Here is a 16,793-nt window from a genome sequence, read left to right on the forward strand (position 1 = left end):
CACTGAGCTAGACTTTGGTTGATTGATTATGTGCCATCAACCCGTAGCGACCACATGGATAGACTTTGAACCCGTCTTTTCTCAAGGCTGGTAACGAGGTCTGTGAGTCCAATTACTGGCTCCGGGCTGCAAAACTCCATACCGTTCGTAGAGTGTAGTAAAGCGTTAGAACTTGTAAATAAGGTTTACCGCTATCTTAACGATTGCGAGGACTTTTGCAACCTACCTTAGGTAGTGCCCTGCTTCTGCCCTTAAAGTTGATTCAGGGGGAAAAAAGAATTGGCTGCTTTTGCGGGCGGGGGGGCATGAACTTTACTGCCAAAGGAGCCAGTGCGACTGCAATAAAATCTAGCCTCGACTAAGGATCTTATTGTCAAACGACTATCTGCCAAGGAGAATCTGTCGAATGCGTGACGTTGTCTTTTAATTGTAACAAATTAAAGCGAGGCTGTTTCCGATGTAGGAGATCGGAAACTTCATTTCCGAAAATTCTGTCCGCCAAATAGGCAGAGGAATTCTACGCCGGAGAACAAAACCAAAACCCTTTATGGTACACATCCAGGCAAATAAGGTTTAATAAACCGAATAGTTCTGGGTAGTTCGCTAAAAGATCAACCTGGCCGGGACGATAAAAATTGCAGCCCAGCCACATCTGGGGACCAAGCTTGTGAAAGCCAGATCGCGTCTATAAAGTCTTACACGAAAACCAGCTGGGTAGTCTAAGCTTTCTGCTTCTTCATAGCGGTTCTTCCGGGTCAGGGTGCGCATGCTCCCGATTGGGGAGGACAGAACGAGACGCGATATGGCTGCGCTCTGAAGTGCGATTCTGGGTAAGTGCAGGCGGAAAACTTCATTGCTCCAAAGGAAAATATTATTACCGGAATATTCCTTCTGCATCCAAAAAGAGGATTGCTTTATAATATTTTAAAGTTATAAAAATATCCTCTCAACTCATTCTGTGCGTGATTTTAGCGGAGAGGGCGAAATTAATACAAAGTCAGTGGAGTCAATGATCTATGACTATAAACAGAAACCGTGCCTCCTGACTTCAGCTAAATAAAATGAGAAAGATGGCAGCGAAATGTATTTTTTGCAGATATAACCGCTATCATCTACAAAATTATTTAAGGATAACCTATTATTTCAAATCTGCCTTTTAGGGTGCAATGAGTTTATCCTCTGCAATTGTCCTGTACAGCAATCTGTCAAACAGAAATATTACAAATATAAAATATATTTCCCCTGCTTATGCACTAATAATACAATTCTTTATGAATGCATTCATTAACAAAACGGGCTGTTAGTTCCAGCTACCTATGTGTTCTATATCAAACTAAGAGAAAGGGGGAAGCCTGATAGAGCTGAATAAAAGTAGTCTGATTGTGTGAAAATCATGAATATATGGAAGGAATTGAAGATGTAGATTTGCTTATGAATGAAAGGGTTAAGATGTATGTATTAACTCTAATGTACATTGTCTTATTTCTGTCTGCAGCAGAGAACAAGTAGTTATTCCTAATGGCAATATCAAACTTGATCCGCCCCTTTGGTTCCCTGCTGCTGTCTTCAAGTCCTCATTTTCCACAGGTATATTTACTTTGCTGTTTTGGCCATATGGATTATAAATCATACAGGATTCTGGATCTTCTTGTACTAGTGCTCTTCCTCCAAGCAAATATCTCTAATATCACTCGCATATGAGCTCAAGGCAGCTATATAAACTGATAAGATAAAAAATGGGATAGAAACTTAATGCTATCCTTTTATTTTGCTTTTATTCTCTCTGAGTAGAATTACTTGGTAGATTTTACACCATCTTAATTATTTTTCCTGCCATATAAAGGCCTGAACTAAGCTTTAATTTTCAAGACACGGTCTTCGTTTACATGTGTGTTAATATTTCTAAACATTTGCAGTTGCCTTTCCTCCTTCAATGTAAAATAAGTGCTCCTGATTTAAACACTTAAGTAGGGTGAACATCTTAATTTTATTTGGTTTTAATAATCAGGTATCTATTTTGAGGGACGCGGTGGCTCAGTGGGTTAGGACACTGAGCTTGTCAATCAGAAGGTCGGCAGTTTGGCGGGTCGAATCCCGAGTGCCGCGTAACAGAGTGAGCGCCTGTTACTCGTCCCAGCTTCTGCCAACCTAGCAGTTCGAAAGCACGTAAAAATGCAAGTAGAAAAATAGGGACCACTACGGTGGGAAGGTAACAGCGTTCCGTGCACCTTTGGCATCTAGTCATGCCGGCCACATGACCACGGAGACGTCCTCGGACAAGCGCTGGCTCTTCGGCTTTGAAACGGAGATGAGCACCAGCCCCTAGAGTTGGAAACGACTAGCACGCATGTGAGGGGGAACCTTTACCTTTACCTTTATCTATTTTGATTGTAACATTTTTAGTTTTGGATATTCTTATTATATGCTGTGAATTTTAGAGGAAGCAGCTTGTGTTTTGCAGGAAATCTGCAAAAATGGCTTCATATTTAACATATAGCAAAATGTTTTAGAACTTTGCTGCTAAACTGTCGCTGTATTTGAACGTATATTTTCTAAAACATTAAACCACAAAGATGAAAACTTTTGGTTCATGTTATATCCAGTTATGCCCCTGTAGTTAAAAATTTACCATTCATAATATCCTGTTTGCTTTGCTTGCCTTTACTAGATCCCTGCATCTTTCCGTGCTCTTTATCTTATTAGCCAATTTGGTGCATCCCGTGAAATCAGTACTTCTACCTCTGTGTTAGCTAGAGATCCTCTATGGAAATGCAGGACAAAGTATACCATTAAGCCCATTCCCACAACAAAGACAGGAGGTCGAGATCACACAGGTATGTTCTGAACTGCAATTCTGTCCCTGTAGGTTTTTTTTTACTTTATCAGATGCAAAGGAGTGTCAGATTGTTGTAGGATTTGAACTGCAATTCTGTCCCTATAGGGTTTTTTTCACTTCATCAGATGCAAAGGAGTGTCAGATTGTTGTAGGATTTAAACTGGGAGGAGGGAAAGGAGAAGAGGGCAAAAGTTACCGGTTGGATGGTTATGCTGATGCCAGTTACATTGGAACAAGTATTGTGTCAATGATTATAATGTGTTATAAATCCATTGTTTTTTGAAACATTTTCAGATGTCTTGAAAATTCAATAATCTTTTGCTTGATTGCACTAGTGAAATTTCTTGTGTCCAAAATGAGCACTTTGATATCTAGAATGGAATGTCTAGAAGTTTGAAATGCTCAAGTATTACTTTGTTCCTATTTTAATTCTTGATGTCGTGAGTATTATTTTGTGCAAAGCATTGCTTGTTTGGTCCTACAATGAATTCAGAAGAGCACTGCAAATAACGGTATATATTACTTTAGAAGAAAATTACACGAAGGGGGTCTCTTAACATGTATGTGAAGTTGATGGGATTTATGATAATGCTGGTGGTGTAAATATGGAGGAAAAATAGACATCTTGATTTGTTGCAGGGTCTTGTTCCTTGTTTGTCTCATTGCTATGCTATTTCTTGTTCCGTTGAGAATCTGCTGCAGGTTTGGTGGTTATCTGTATGTATGGATCTGTCATCCAATGTCTGACAAAATACACTCATTGTCAAATATTGGTTATAGCTTATTAATAATGTGTGTACCTGTGAACTCTAGATAACAGCCAATGGAATTCCTGGGGAGATTGGTTTTTTTAATAAATCCTCCATGAGAATTGATCCAGTTCTATTGATTTGTCTATTGATCTCATTAGGTAGTTCATTCTGATTTAATTCTGTCAGTTGAGCATTTCTGTCATACTATGGAGTCATATTTGTATGGCTGTGCCATTGATTTGCAGGTATATATTATGAGTGAGTTACAAAAACAAGTGGCAAGGTGTGCTGTGTGAACATGAGGGATAATGTTCTTGATGGCTTAAAATCCATGTTTGTGAGAGAGGTTGTGTGTAGTGCCATGGCATTCACAAAATGGTATGTTTAGAGTTCATATACTACAGCAGGGCTTTTCAACCTTTTCACCCATTGTACCACTTTTAGGATATGGTAACATCCAAGTACCACCAGTTGCTTAGCAAGGTGTCAAAAACTTGACCAAAAAAAGGGAAAAAGTGATGAAGTACAGGTAGTCCTCGACTTACAACAGTTTGCTTGGTGACTGTTCGAAGTTACAATGGCACTGAAAAAAGTGCCCCCCAAGCCACAGCCGAGCAAGACACCTGCCTGCCTGACGGCGCTTTTCCTCCTGTCCGAGGTTTTCATTGTTGTGAACATTTCTGTTGAGGATTGGCAGCAGGGGTGGGATGGGGGGTGTCTGGTTTTTATTCCCCATCTGCTGGGTGATTGCAGCAGGTTTTGGTCACTTCACATGACCCTGGGACACTGTGACCATCATATTTATGAATCAGTTGCCAAGCATCTGAATGTAAATCACAAGATCCTGGAGATGCTGCAACATTCCAGCTGATCGGCGCTTCTTCTGGGCTCAGAAGCGCCAAGATCAGCACCGAGCTCCAGTTGGAGCCTGGCACTGATCCTGGCGCTTCCACTGAGCCTTGACAGCTCCGAAGAAGCACTGAACCTGGCGCTTTTGCTGAGCCCTGACAGCCCTGCAGCTCCAGCCATCTCTCACTCAGGCTTGTGCGGTGCTGCCACCGGTTCAGCTCATTCCCCTCCCCTGCTACCACTTTTCTAGGATGGTCACGTACCACCTGCCAGGTGCCAATGTACCACAGGTGGTATCCGTACCACTGGTTGAAAAGCCCTGTACTACAGTATTCTATGTTCTGTGAGCATTCATGTTCATTTATTTGAAGATTTAGATTTCATACTTCTAAAGCATATTAATGAGGACAGTTTATAGTTAACTATCACTTTATAATAAAAGAACTATATAAAATAGAAGATGATTCAGCTGATCAAATAATATTCAGCCACATGAAAACTGCTATCTATCTGGCAAAGCAAAAATAGTCTTTAACAATAGATAGGTTTTTAATTGAATTTATAATTTTATTTATTTTAATTAAAGGAGCTGTCCATCTCAGATGTCTCTACATGGCTTACAACAATTAAATATAAAAAAGAAATACAATATGAAAAGGTTATATGCTATAACAACCCCATAGAACACAATTAAGGCTAAGGTATAAAAACAGTAATCAACACTCAAGTACTGTACAAGGCTCTCCTGCACACATGGATCTTAAAGCCCAGTGAGAAAGCCATATCTTCAAGGGCTTATGAAAGGCTGGTAGTGTCAGGGCAATCTGGGGGAATGATGTTCTAAAGGGTGAGTGCCATGAAGTAAGAGTTTTCTTCCTGGGCTGGCCAGATTGCATTCCCTATTAAATAGGACCTGAGCATGCCTCCCTTGCCAGAATTGATGGAATGGATAGTTGTAAGCAGGGAGAGGTAATCCCTGAAATAACTGGTCCCATTCCATGAAGGGCTTTAGAGGTCATCACCAGCACTTTGAACTGAACCCAGAAGTATATTATTTATGTACTTTGCCCTGAGTCACATGTTGATTATATAAATGAATATAATTATATTTTATGATTTTTATATTTGATCTTTATGTGTACCCAACCCGGTTAGTGACTGAGCTTCCTTCCAATGATTTGATTGTTAAGCATGGACATGTGACAGAGAGATGATGCTGTGAAGATTACTGATTGCTGTTGTCTCATTCAGTTAATATTGTGCCAGCATTACTCTCATTCTGATGTGCATTGTTGTCAGGTGCATGAAATTTGATGTAAATGTGAACACTGGTGAGAAAGTGAATTGTTTATAACTCTCGTATTTGCAAATGGTTGCTAACCAAGCTCATTGATAAGCAAGGAACAGATATAAAACTTTTAAAATTATGCCTTGTAGGAAAGGTAATACCAAATAATATTTTGAGCTTTTTGTTTTATCTTTTTCTCCAGATTAACATAAATTCAAAAGCAAGCATATTTTTTCCAACATAAAACAATAGACATTTTGGGCTTTATCTTTAGTCTCTATAATTTATAATAAAAGTAGGGTTGCTAGAGATTTTTCTGAGATTAATTTTTAATCATTTTAATCATTTATTTGATATAACAGAGATTGGCAACATGATTTCCAGAAATCTTCATGGAATGCCATCTATAGGTTTTCCAAAATTTCTTGTAAAATTGCCAAATTTTGTGAAATTATTATATTCTTGCTTGAATATCTTATGAGAGCTCAGTGATTTCATGCACTTTTGAAATTTTTATCATTTTTTAAAAAGAAATCTTGCAGCTGGAATATAGTGTTTCAGTGCAATACATGATGGTTAAAAAGTGCTGTTTCCGCCATAAGGTCGTATCCGCGTGCATGGAATTGGAGGAGGAAATAAACAATGCTACCGTATGATTGATTTCCAAAGACTGCGTTATCCAGATGCAGCACAGCCAAGTCCATTTGAGGAAAAAGTGCTTTTGGTCCGATACGATCCATGTAGGTAAGTAACAGTCAATTGAGTTGACAAGCAGATTGAAGGTTTGTTGAGTTTCAGTTTCACTTTAGTTTTGTAAATACTATTGCTTGACAGCAACAACCAAACATAAAGGAAGTATCTGTAGATTCAGAGCAACTTGATAGTCTTAAAAAAACAATATTCAGAACTATTAGCATGAAAAAGCCCTGGAGAAAAGATAATCCCCTGAAAAGAACACTATCAAGATTGAGTTTGTTAAGTAACATTTGGAAAAATAACTGATCACTGTAAGGAACACAAACTACTATAGAAAAACTAATGAAATAAAGCATTAGGAAATAATAGCTGGTGGAAGATGTGTAGTTTTAAAAACAGAGAAAGACCACTGGTTCACATCAAGAAGCTATTTTTCACTTTGTTGTCTAAATAGGTTATTCCATGGTTCATATCAAGAAGCTATTTTTAGGAATATCTTTAGGAATGGAAATCAAAAGTCTTGATGTAACTGGGATTGGGTTGCAGCTCTCCCTCCAAAATCTCACTGAGAAGCAAGCAATCTGCCTGATTAGCTCATAATGCTGATAGATTTTTATCTCTGAACAAAAAATGTTTTGACATCTTTCTTGCCCAGCTGGTTTACTTTTTATTCTGAGTAAAGCTAATACACTAAACTGTTCACCTTTTATTGATTTTTCCCCGTTCCCTATGAAGAACAGGTCATATAGCTCTAGTAGCTGGAGAGAAGCGGAAACGCTGGATCATTGCAACTGAAAATATGGTGGCTGGTGACATTATCAAAACTTCAGGAAAAATAGAAAGGATGGCAGGTAAATATTTGAAATGCTACTTAAGCTACTAAAGATGTGAATGGCAAGGTTTCAAAATATATTACTTCCTCTAAAATGTTGCTAAGATACTCCCAATTTATGATTATCTTATATGGCAACCTAAAGCTAAGCAAAGAAGAATTTTGAGACAGGCTTTTGACATCACATTGCAAGCTGATTTTTATTAATATTGAAGGATTGGCTGTAGTCTACTTTTCTAAGGATGATGTTGTAGACTAATAGAATCTGTGTGTGTGTGTGTGTGTGTGTGTGTGTGTGTGTGTGTGTGTAACTTAGGGTTGTGCGCTACAGTGATGCCATGTAGTTCTAACAGTCTTTTTGTAGTTTCTGACACGTTTAAAGTGTTATCCTTTTCATAGTTTGTGTTGGTTGTGCCTTATTAGGTTGTGTGTTCAGGCACTTCTTGATAAAACTTTCATGGTTTTGCACTTTTTTGAAGATGTTGTATAGTTATTTGTATAGGTTATCTATTTCCAATTTCTGGTGGTCTGGGTTGCTGTAGTGTGTTTGCCCTTGTCTGAATAATGTTCTTACACAGCACCTCTTACGAGAGGGTGGGTTACTACATTGGTAATGGAGCATTAATGTGAATAGTGTTTGATAGACTTGAATTTCTAATTTGCTATCATTTCCTCTGCTGATGAGCATATCCAGGAAAGATTGTGTGCTGTTGTTTTCTTTATCATTATATTTCTTTGAAGATGTTGTTGATTATCTCATGTGTGTTCTCTGGGTGTTCCTTTTTTATTATGGCAAAATATTGCCTAAATATTAGATCCATACTTTTGGTTTTGTGTACGAGAGTGCTGTAGTTTCTAAATGCTACAGTATAGTCTCTGCTATGAATTTTGAGAATGGGGATCCTACTGGATTTCCTGAGAGTTGTTGGTATATTTATCTATCAAACTGAAAATACGTTGTGAGGCAAAGGTTGATGAGATCCATGAATCTGGGTATTTCAGCATTATTGTATTTGGCTAGGCCAGGGTGTTGTGTAATACTGCTGTAATGGATTCTTTGGCTTGTTCTGGATCTATGAATGAAGGTGATATATTGGTATTGTGTAATTTATTTATTAAATTTATATGCGCCCATAAGGCAACTCTGGACAGCTTACAAATCATAAAAAGATAAATAAAAAGTAATTTAAAATTATGCACATTAAAATTCTAAAATATGCAAAAAAGCAGAACCAAAAAGAGGGATGGTGGTAAGATGAGGTCTTCTTATGGTGAGCAGCCCCTACGGGCCCCAGGCCAAAAAGCAAACCCAAGTTTTAATACCATTCTGGAATATCCTGCCACTGTTCTTTTGTGATTTGACATTTCTTGGTTAGGTTGTTAAGGGTTCTCTTGATCTGGTTATCCAGTTTCTGGATTTAATTGGTGTTTATGGGATGTAGGTTTATTTGTCCTCCAGTAGTTCTTCAGCTTTCTATAAGTATCCATGATAACTCTGGTATGGCCTTTGCCTGTTGAGAAGATAATAGTTTCGGTCATTCTTTAGGTTTTTGAGTACTGCTCTGTCCTGCCTCAAAGTGCTGCTTTGAGTTGGTTCTGATTCTGTTTTCTTCTGGTCTGTAGTATGATGTCTGCCATGTTTTCTTACTCAGAAGAGAATATTTGTAGCTCAGAGTTGAACTGTGGAGTTCTTGCGGCTTTCTGACCTCAGTTATTTTCTTGCAGATGTTTCATTATCAAACTAGATAACATCATCAGTGCTAAATGTTTTCTTGGGTCTCTGTGGCAAGTCCTGTGGTTTTAAATGCTGCTTCCCAGACTGCAAAGAATTCTAACTGATTGACATCCTCTATGTCAGACATGTCAAACTCGCAACATCACGTGACATCGTGAGACGTATTTGGACTGTTTTGCCATTGCCGGCAACAGGGTGGGTGCGGCTTCTGGATGTTGCATCCGGCCGTGGGCTGGCAGTTTGACAGAATGCTCTATGTTATAGTTGAGATATTTCCTTGAGGATAATGGGTGGCTGGATGTGTTAGTTACCCACTTAGATATCTCTTTGCTTCTGGAGTTTAGCTTGACCAATTTGGTTTGGAGTTTTGTTTTCCTTTTGTCAACTTCTCTTAAGAGATGTAGTCTTGATAGTGGTTGTCAGGATCTTTCTGTGTTCTGGGAGAAAACTATATCCCCACCAGAACTGTATATAAACAGAGAACAAACTTACACTCACTTGCACTGATGATGTTACCTAGTTAAATAATGAAATGTCTGCACATAAAAACCAAACTCAGATTTGTAGACCAAATCAAAAAATATTTGAGAAGTATCGTGACTTTTTTAAAAAAATTAAGCGATCCTGTTGTTTAAGCATCTTTCCTTAAAAGTGTGCACGAATGGATACATATTTGGATGCATCTCCTTGCTCCCTCTTCTGCCCTTCTGCTATTTAGCTCCTGCACGAGAGCTAAGTTCATTTCTTCCTCTCAATATTTCATTTCTTCCTTTCAATATTTTGCAGATATTTTATTTATTTTTCCCTGGTACACTTCTTTTTTTCTAGCCTGTCCCATTTATTTGTTATGTTCTGCATATACGTGGAAGGAAGTATGTAGTGGGATGCCCCAGGGCTCTGTTCTGGGCCCAGTGCTCTTCAACATCTTCATCAACGATTTGGATGAGGGGATAGATGGGGAACTCATCAAATTTGCAGATGACACCAAGCTGGCAGGAATAGCCAACACTCCAGAAGACAGGTTTAAGATAAAGTAGGATCTGGACAGACTCGAACACTGGGCGCTATCTAACAAAATGAAATTCAATGGTGAAAAAAGTAAGATTCTACATTTAGGCAAGAAAAACCAAATGCACAGGTATAGTATAGGTGGTACCTTGCTCAATAGTAGCAACTGTGAAAGAGATCTCGGAGTCCTAGTGGACAATCACTTAAATATGAGCCAGCAGTGTGCTGCAGCTGCCCAAAAAGCCAGCACAGTTCTAGGCTGCATTAACAGAGGGGTAGAATCAAGATCACGTGAAGTGTTAATATCACTTTACAATGCCTTGGTAAGGCCACACTAGGATGGAAGCAGTTCCTAGTAAGGTCGCCTTTTGCAATTGACTAATGGTGATTTTGTCAATGCCAATGGTGTTCAAGTGGTGCTCCAGTTGTTTTATTCCTATTACTACTACTACTACTACTATATTCAATGTTCTTATTTTTTTTGTCTTTCAGTTTCTGCTAATGATGGGGATGCCTACCCAGTTGGAGCTCTACCACTTGGAACCCTCATAAATAACTTGGAGAGTCATCCTGGGAAAGGAGCACAGTATATCCGAGCAGCAGGTCAGGATCCGGTAGAAACCAGAAGCAGTTTGGAAGGATTGAAGCAAATCTCATTAACTCATGGCTTAGATGCCTAATAAAAAAGTGATAAAAACCACACATTCCAGAATGAGATAGGAGAAACCCTTGACAGTAGATAGGCATGACCCTTCCTAAATCATTTTATTCAGTTAATGTGGAATGTTTACACAGTCACCAAGTTACATTCAGCACTCATGCTAGTCATTCTAATTATGTTAATTAAATAGAGGGTGAAATATATTCAGCATTAGGTATTGTAGAACATGATCTTCAGAATGTGTTTCAGATTGTAAATCTATGCCAATGATAATGCTGGAAATGAAGATATGTTTAACAGACATTCAATGCATACAGCAAGAGTACCGTATTTTCCGGCATATAAGACGACTTTTTAACCCATGAAAATCATCTCAAAAGTTGGGGGGTCGTCTTATATGCCCAGTCGTCTTATACGGCGGAAAATAGTACATAAATCAATCGAGCGCCCCCGTTCTTGCAAAGTAACTTCAAGCCTCCTTAGTCCAGTCCCCCCTCCAATGTGACTCTCCCTTCCCACCCCCAAGAGCCTCTAAGCCCCTTCCCCTCCCCCTTGCAAACGCCAGACCCCGGGAGCTCTTGCGTTTATTCCAAAGGGTGGGTGGAAGGAAAATCCCCTTTCGGCTCCGGCGTGGCCGCAAGTCGACGAGCCCGGGAAGGCACGCCCTCCCCTCTCACTGTGTGGGAAGCAGGGCAGGCTGGCGTCGGGCGGGAGCCGGCAGGGCAGTCCTGCGCACACGCGTGCTCCCCAGCTGCTAAGGAGTGCTCGGGGAGTCGTGGCAGGCACCTCACGCCCTTCCCTCTCGAGGCGGCACCGGCGGAGCCGTCCGGTGTCGGGCGGGAGCCGGCAGGGCAGTCCTGCGCACGCGCACGCTCCCCGGCTTCTAAGGAGTCCTCGGGGAGCCGTGGCAGGCGCCTCACGCCCTTCCCTCTCGAGGCGGCACCGGCAGAGCCGTCCGGCGTCGGGCGGGAACCGGCAGAGCTTTGCACCATCTGCATCAGACGGGTCTGAATCGGGCTTGTGTCGGACACTTGGCAACTGGCATGTAAGTATTTTCCGGCGTATAAGACGAAAAATCTTGAAAATCTTCTCAAAAGTCGGGGGTCGTCTTATACGCCCAGTCGTCTTATACGCTGGAAAATACGGTATTAATTTGATGCTACGCTCAGTCTAGTTTCAGACTATCATCCAAATGTATTCCTATTCAACACAATGGACTGACTACAAGAGTTTAAGTAATGACTCCAGCCTCAAATGCTAAGCGGTTGGTGCCTGATACTAACTTTGTATGATGGCTGCCAATGCAGTTTTAGGATATCACATCAGGCAAAACTGGCCTATAGCAGATCCCAGATTTTTGTTTCTATTGGAATAGGTTGAAAAAAAAAAGTAGTCTAGTGATTTCTCTGCTGGTCTTCAGTGTGGTGTTTAGTCAGAACATTGCAGTCTGGCTGATAATTTCTTTTTTAGGCACCTGTGGGGTATTACTGAGGAAAATGAATGGAACAGTCATTATACAGTTGCCTTCCAAGAGGCAAATACAGGTAAGCCCTTTAGAGTTTGGGAATATTAGTGAAGATAAAAAGCTAGGCTCCTTTAACACCTAGAATTGTCTTGATGGGGAACAGCATCATCTATTTTGCTTTTTTCATCAGTGCTTCCCTGCAAACAGTGCCTCTTTTGGCCTGACATTCCAACACATTTAGAAAAGTGATTGGGGGGGGCACTTGGGTTATCCTGCAGTGTTGCTTGAATCACGTGTGTGTGTCTGTGTACGTGTAATATATATATATATATATATATATATATATATATATACACAGAGTATAATATATACACTGTGTGTGTGTGTGTATATATATATGTATGTATGTATGTATGTATATATATATATATATATATATATATATATATATATATATATGTATACTATATATATATATATATATACTATATATATATATATATATATATATATATATATATATATATATATATACTGTATATATATATATACTGTATATATATACTGTATATATATATATACTGTATATATATACTGTATATATATACTGTATATATATATATACTGTATATATATATATACTGTGTATATATATATATATATATATATATATATATATATATATATATATATATACACACACACACACACACATACATACATACATATATACAGTATATATATATTCATTCCTTGCTAAGATTAAAAATGTGAATCCCAGGCATATTAAAATTAACAAACTAAACGAACACTGGGATGGAATAAGAAAAACTAAAACAGTTTTTACTGCTAAAAGATCAAGTTTTCGTTGGCTAACTGCCAACGTCGTCAGGATGGAAACGCTTGGGTAGGGAGATTGCGTTTATACTGTTGGTGTCTGCACTCTGCTCATGGAGCGCGTCACCGATCTGTTTGTTGAGGTCGGCCATATTTCTTTGAGTTGTCACGCATCCGTTTTGGGGGGATGTAGTTGTCTCTGGGTATCTGTTGTCAAAAGTGAATTGCTGATAGTTCCATGTGTTGTAGCCATAGCTCTAGTCATTGCCCATGTTCTCATGCCAGAGGTCCTAAATGGTTGTTGCTCTTCTTCCCTGTATTCTACATTCAGGATGGTTGTGTGTTGGTGCAATCTTGAATTTGATACAATGAGGCGCTCTGTGAACGCTTGTGCTGTTTGCCTTCATATCGCACACGTCATTCCTCTTCCCAATTCCTTAGTGCCTGGTATGCAGGGGGGAGGTCTGTGTGCCGGTTGATAGAGGAGTGGTTTGAAAACCAAGCTTCCTTAAACAAGCGGCCGCCTTTAGTGTTGTCACTGGCAATTGCCTCGGTCCCTGTTAGATTAAAAACGTGGTTATGTGTAGCCATGTGTGCCCACACCTGTGAATGTTCTTGTCTTCTAATAGCTCGCAGTTGTGACTACCACCTGTGGACGGCCTGAGTTTGGGCTGATACAGGCAAAAAGATTTGACCCGTATTTGGGCTGGCAAGGTGTTCAAAATACTCAAGACATATCTCCCCTGCCTCTTCCCTCCCCGATGCAGCTGACAAAGTGAGAAAGAGCCTGTGGCCTAGAGGTTAAAACAACTGCCTAATGTGCAGTCAGCCCAGGTTCGAATCTCAGAAGGGTGTGGCTGACTGATGAGAACAAATAAGTTTGAAATAGCTATATCAGTCTCCCTTTGTTAGCAATCCAATTCTTTGTTAGCAATCCAAAAATATATATGTATGTATGTTTATATAAACAGCGCAAGCATTCACAAAGTATCTCATTGTATCAAATCCAAGATTGCACCAACACACAACCACCCTGCAATGTTGAACACAGAGAAGAAGAGCAACAACCATTTAAGACCCCTGGCATGAGAACACAGGCAATGACCAGAGCTATGGCTACAACACATGGAACTATCAGCAATTCACTTTTAACAACAGAGACAAATACATCCCCCCAAAACGGATGCGCGACAACTCAAAGAAATACGGCAGACCTCAACAAACTGATTGGTGACGGGCTCCATGAGCAGAGTGCAGACACCAACAGTATAAATGCAATCTCCCCACCCCAGCGTCTCCATCCTGACGACAGTTGGCAGTTAGCCAACGAAAGCTTGATTTTTTGGCAATAAAAACTGTTTTTTTAATTCCATCCCAGTATTCGTTTGTTAATTTTAACATGCCTGGGATTCGCATTTTTAATCTTATCAAGGAATGTGTGTGTGTGTGTGTGTATGTATGTATGTATGTATGTATATATGATATATATATGTATATATGTATATATATGTGTGTGTGTGTGTGTGTGTGTGTATATATATATATATATATATGTATATATGTATATATATATGTATATGTATATATATGTATATGTATATATATGTATATATATGTATATGTATATATATGTATATGTATATGTATATATATGTATATGTATATATATATATATATATGTAGGGACACAGTGGGTCAGTGGGTTAGGACACCGAGCTTGTCGATCAGAAGGTCGGCAGTTTGGCGGGTCGAATCCCGAGTGCCGCGTAACAGTGAGTGCCTGTTACTCGTCCCAGCTTCTGCCAACCTAGCAGTTCGAAAGCACGTAAAAATGCAAGTAGAAAAATAAGGACCACTACGGTGGGAAGGTAACAGCGTTCCGTGCGCCGTTGCCATCTAGTCATGCCGGCCACATGACCACGGAGACGTCCTCGGACAAGCACTGGCTATATAAACAAGTTACCAGGTTTCTTCTCACAGGGAGGATGGGTTAGAAGTGGATAGTACAGCTGGAGTGGTCCTCAATGCAGTCTTCCTCACTTTCTCTCCCATGAACCTAAACATTTAAAAGCTATTGAAAGCACAAAGAATAGAATAATTGTGTCTGGTGCCTACAAATATCTGGAATATTCCGCTTTTTCTTACAGGTATTGGAAACATGCATGGCTACAGTGGGAAGAGTTTCCAATGTTGAACACAACCAACGAAATCTTGGGAAAGCTGGTCGGAACCGGTGGCTAGGAAAGCGACCAGACAGTGGTTTATGGCAGCGGAAAGGGGGATGGGCTGGACGCAAGATCAGGCCCCTCCCAGCGATAAAAAGTTATGTGAACCTGCCAGTGCCAGCTGCACAGGGCTGACATTAGTAGTTCTTTAGAATTCTGTTAAATAAAGTGTATCTTCACCTGCAAACTTGGCAAAGCTGCTGTTTTCTTTTTGCTATTAGCGAAATTTCTTGAGAAAACAGCTTATTTGGTATGAAGCTGATACAGTTACAGTCCAGCCTTATATAGAATTAGTGAGTTGTTGAGAAACAATTTAACTCTACTACTACACAAAAAAAGTTTCTGAATGTCGTAATATAGAACTGATTTCCCTTGTTTTATAGTCCATTTTAGGAAAAAAATTGTTTATGGTTTTTTGTATTATCTCATTAAACTGGCTATACATTGTCAAACTCACAAAGAAAATAACTGTCAATAATTTGAATACAGACATGACACCAAGTATATTTTATATAGAATAACAAAACAAAATAATAAAGTTGGAAGGAACCTTGGAGGTCTTCTAGTCCATCCCCCTGCTCAAGCAGAAAACCCTTATACCATTTTAGACAATGATTGTCCAATCTCTTCTTCAAAATCTCCATTAGCACCCACAAGAGGGATCTTCAAACTTGGCCCTTTTATGACTTGTGGACTTGTGGACTTGAACTCTTAGAATTCCTCAGCCAGCGTGCCTGGCTGAGGAATTCTGGGAGTTGAAGTCCACAAGTCATAAAAGGGCCAAGTTTGAAGACCCCTGACCCACAACTTCTGGAGGCAAGTCATACCACTGATTAATTTAACTGTTAGGAAATTTCTCCTTAGTTCTAGGATGGTTGCTTCTTGTTCTGTGCTTTGGAGAACAGCTTGATTCCCTCTTCTTTGTGGCAACCTCTTAGATATTGGAACACTGCTATGTCACCTCTAGTCTTTGTTATTAAACTACTAGGCATACCCAACTCCTGCAACATATAAGCAATAACTCTCCCCACTTAGCTAGTGGACTTAGTGTTTCTGAAATAATGCTTCCTACTACAACTTTTCAGCAAACTGATCCTTATCAATAGTTTCCTTTAAACCAGAATTATGTGGTAGCATTTTCAGAACAGAAAATAAGAAAGGTAGACACTGTTATATCTCATTTTGTAAATTAAGAATTAAAATAATGAACTTACTGTATATGAGCCAGCATTTTAAATTTGTATGCCCAACTGTCAAGGACTAACTGAATGGATATCCAATTTTTCCAGCCAGTGTGTCCTGGTAGTTGTAATCCAGCTAGTCAGAAGGACATTTGGTTGAGAAAAGCTGTCCCAGAGCATTATTGGAAATTTAAAATGTTAGATTCTGCTGTGTATTGTTTGCTACCATTAATGGGTGAGCTCATCAGAACCCCGCCTGTGGAATAGGAGCAATGGAGGATACTTTTTTTAGGGTACTTTTGGATTGCCAGCTGGCTTTCTATATTTCTACAGTATTACCCAACATTGTATTGTTTAATCAGCAGTGACATTGTCACAACACATTGATATACTACAATACAGTGTAGAACAGTTTCCTGAAAATGGTC

At 39.5% G+C, this 16,793-nt stretch overlaps 1 protein-coding gene across 2 annotated transcripts; it reads left to right on the forward strand.

Annotated features, from left to right (window-relative positions):
* The first annotated feature begins 77 nt into the window (after positions 1 to 77).
* On the forward strand, positions 78 to 15,800 carry MRPL2 (mitochondrial ribosomal protein L2). 2 transcript variants are annotated; one of them, XM_081314842.1, is made up of 8 exons: positions 78 to 98; positions 1,496 to 1,587; positions 2,669 to 2,834; positions 6,328 to 6,469; positions 7,157 to 7,272; positions 10,489 to 10,599; positions 12,128 to 12,201; positions 15,107 to 15,800. In XM_081314842.1, exons 2-8 carry the CDS (start codon positions 1,519 to 1,521, stop codon positions 15,317 to 15,319), a joined length of 891 nt encoding a protein of 296 aa, XP_081170968.1. In that variant the 5' UTR covers positions 78 to 98; positions 1,496 to 1,518; the 3' UTR covers positions 15,320 to 15,800. The 2 variants fall into 2 exon arrangements, with proteins under 2 accessions (XP_081170968.1, XP_081170967.1); XM_081314841.1 differs by lacking the exon at positions 78 to 98 and adding an exon at positions 501 to 830 and having other exon boundaries at positions 15,107 to 15,799.
* The last annotated feature ends 993 nt before the right edge of the window (positions 15,801 to 16,793 follow it).

This window comes from Vipera berus (assembly GCF_964194415.1).
Source record: "Vipera berus genome assembly, chromosome: 1".
NCBI classification, from domain to species: domain Eukaryota; kingdom Metazoa; phylum Chordata; class Lepidosauria; order Squamata; family Viperidae; genus Vipera; species Vipera berus.

Coding starts and splice junctions, on each gene's coding strand:
- MRPL2 (XM_081314842.1), top strand. CDS start 1,519: ATGGCAATATCAAACTTGATCCGCCCCTTTGGTTCCCTGCTGCTGTCT. Junction 7,273..10,488: donor AAAAATAGAAAGGATGGCAG/GTAAATATTTGA, acceptor TTTGTCTTTCAG/TTTCTGCTAATGATGGGGAT. Junction 10,600..12,127: donor ACAGTATATCCGAGCAGCAG/GTCAGGATCCGG, acceptor TTTCTTTTTTAG/GCACCTGTGGGGTATTACTG.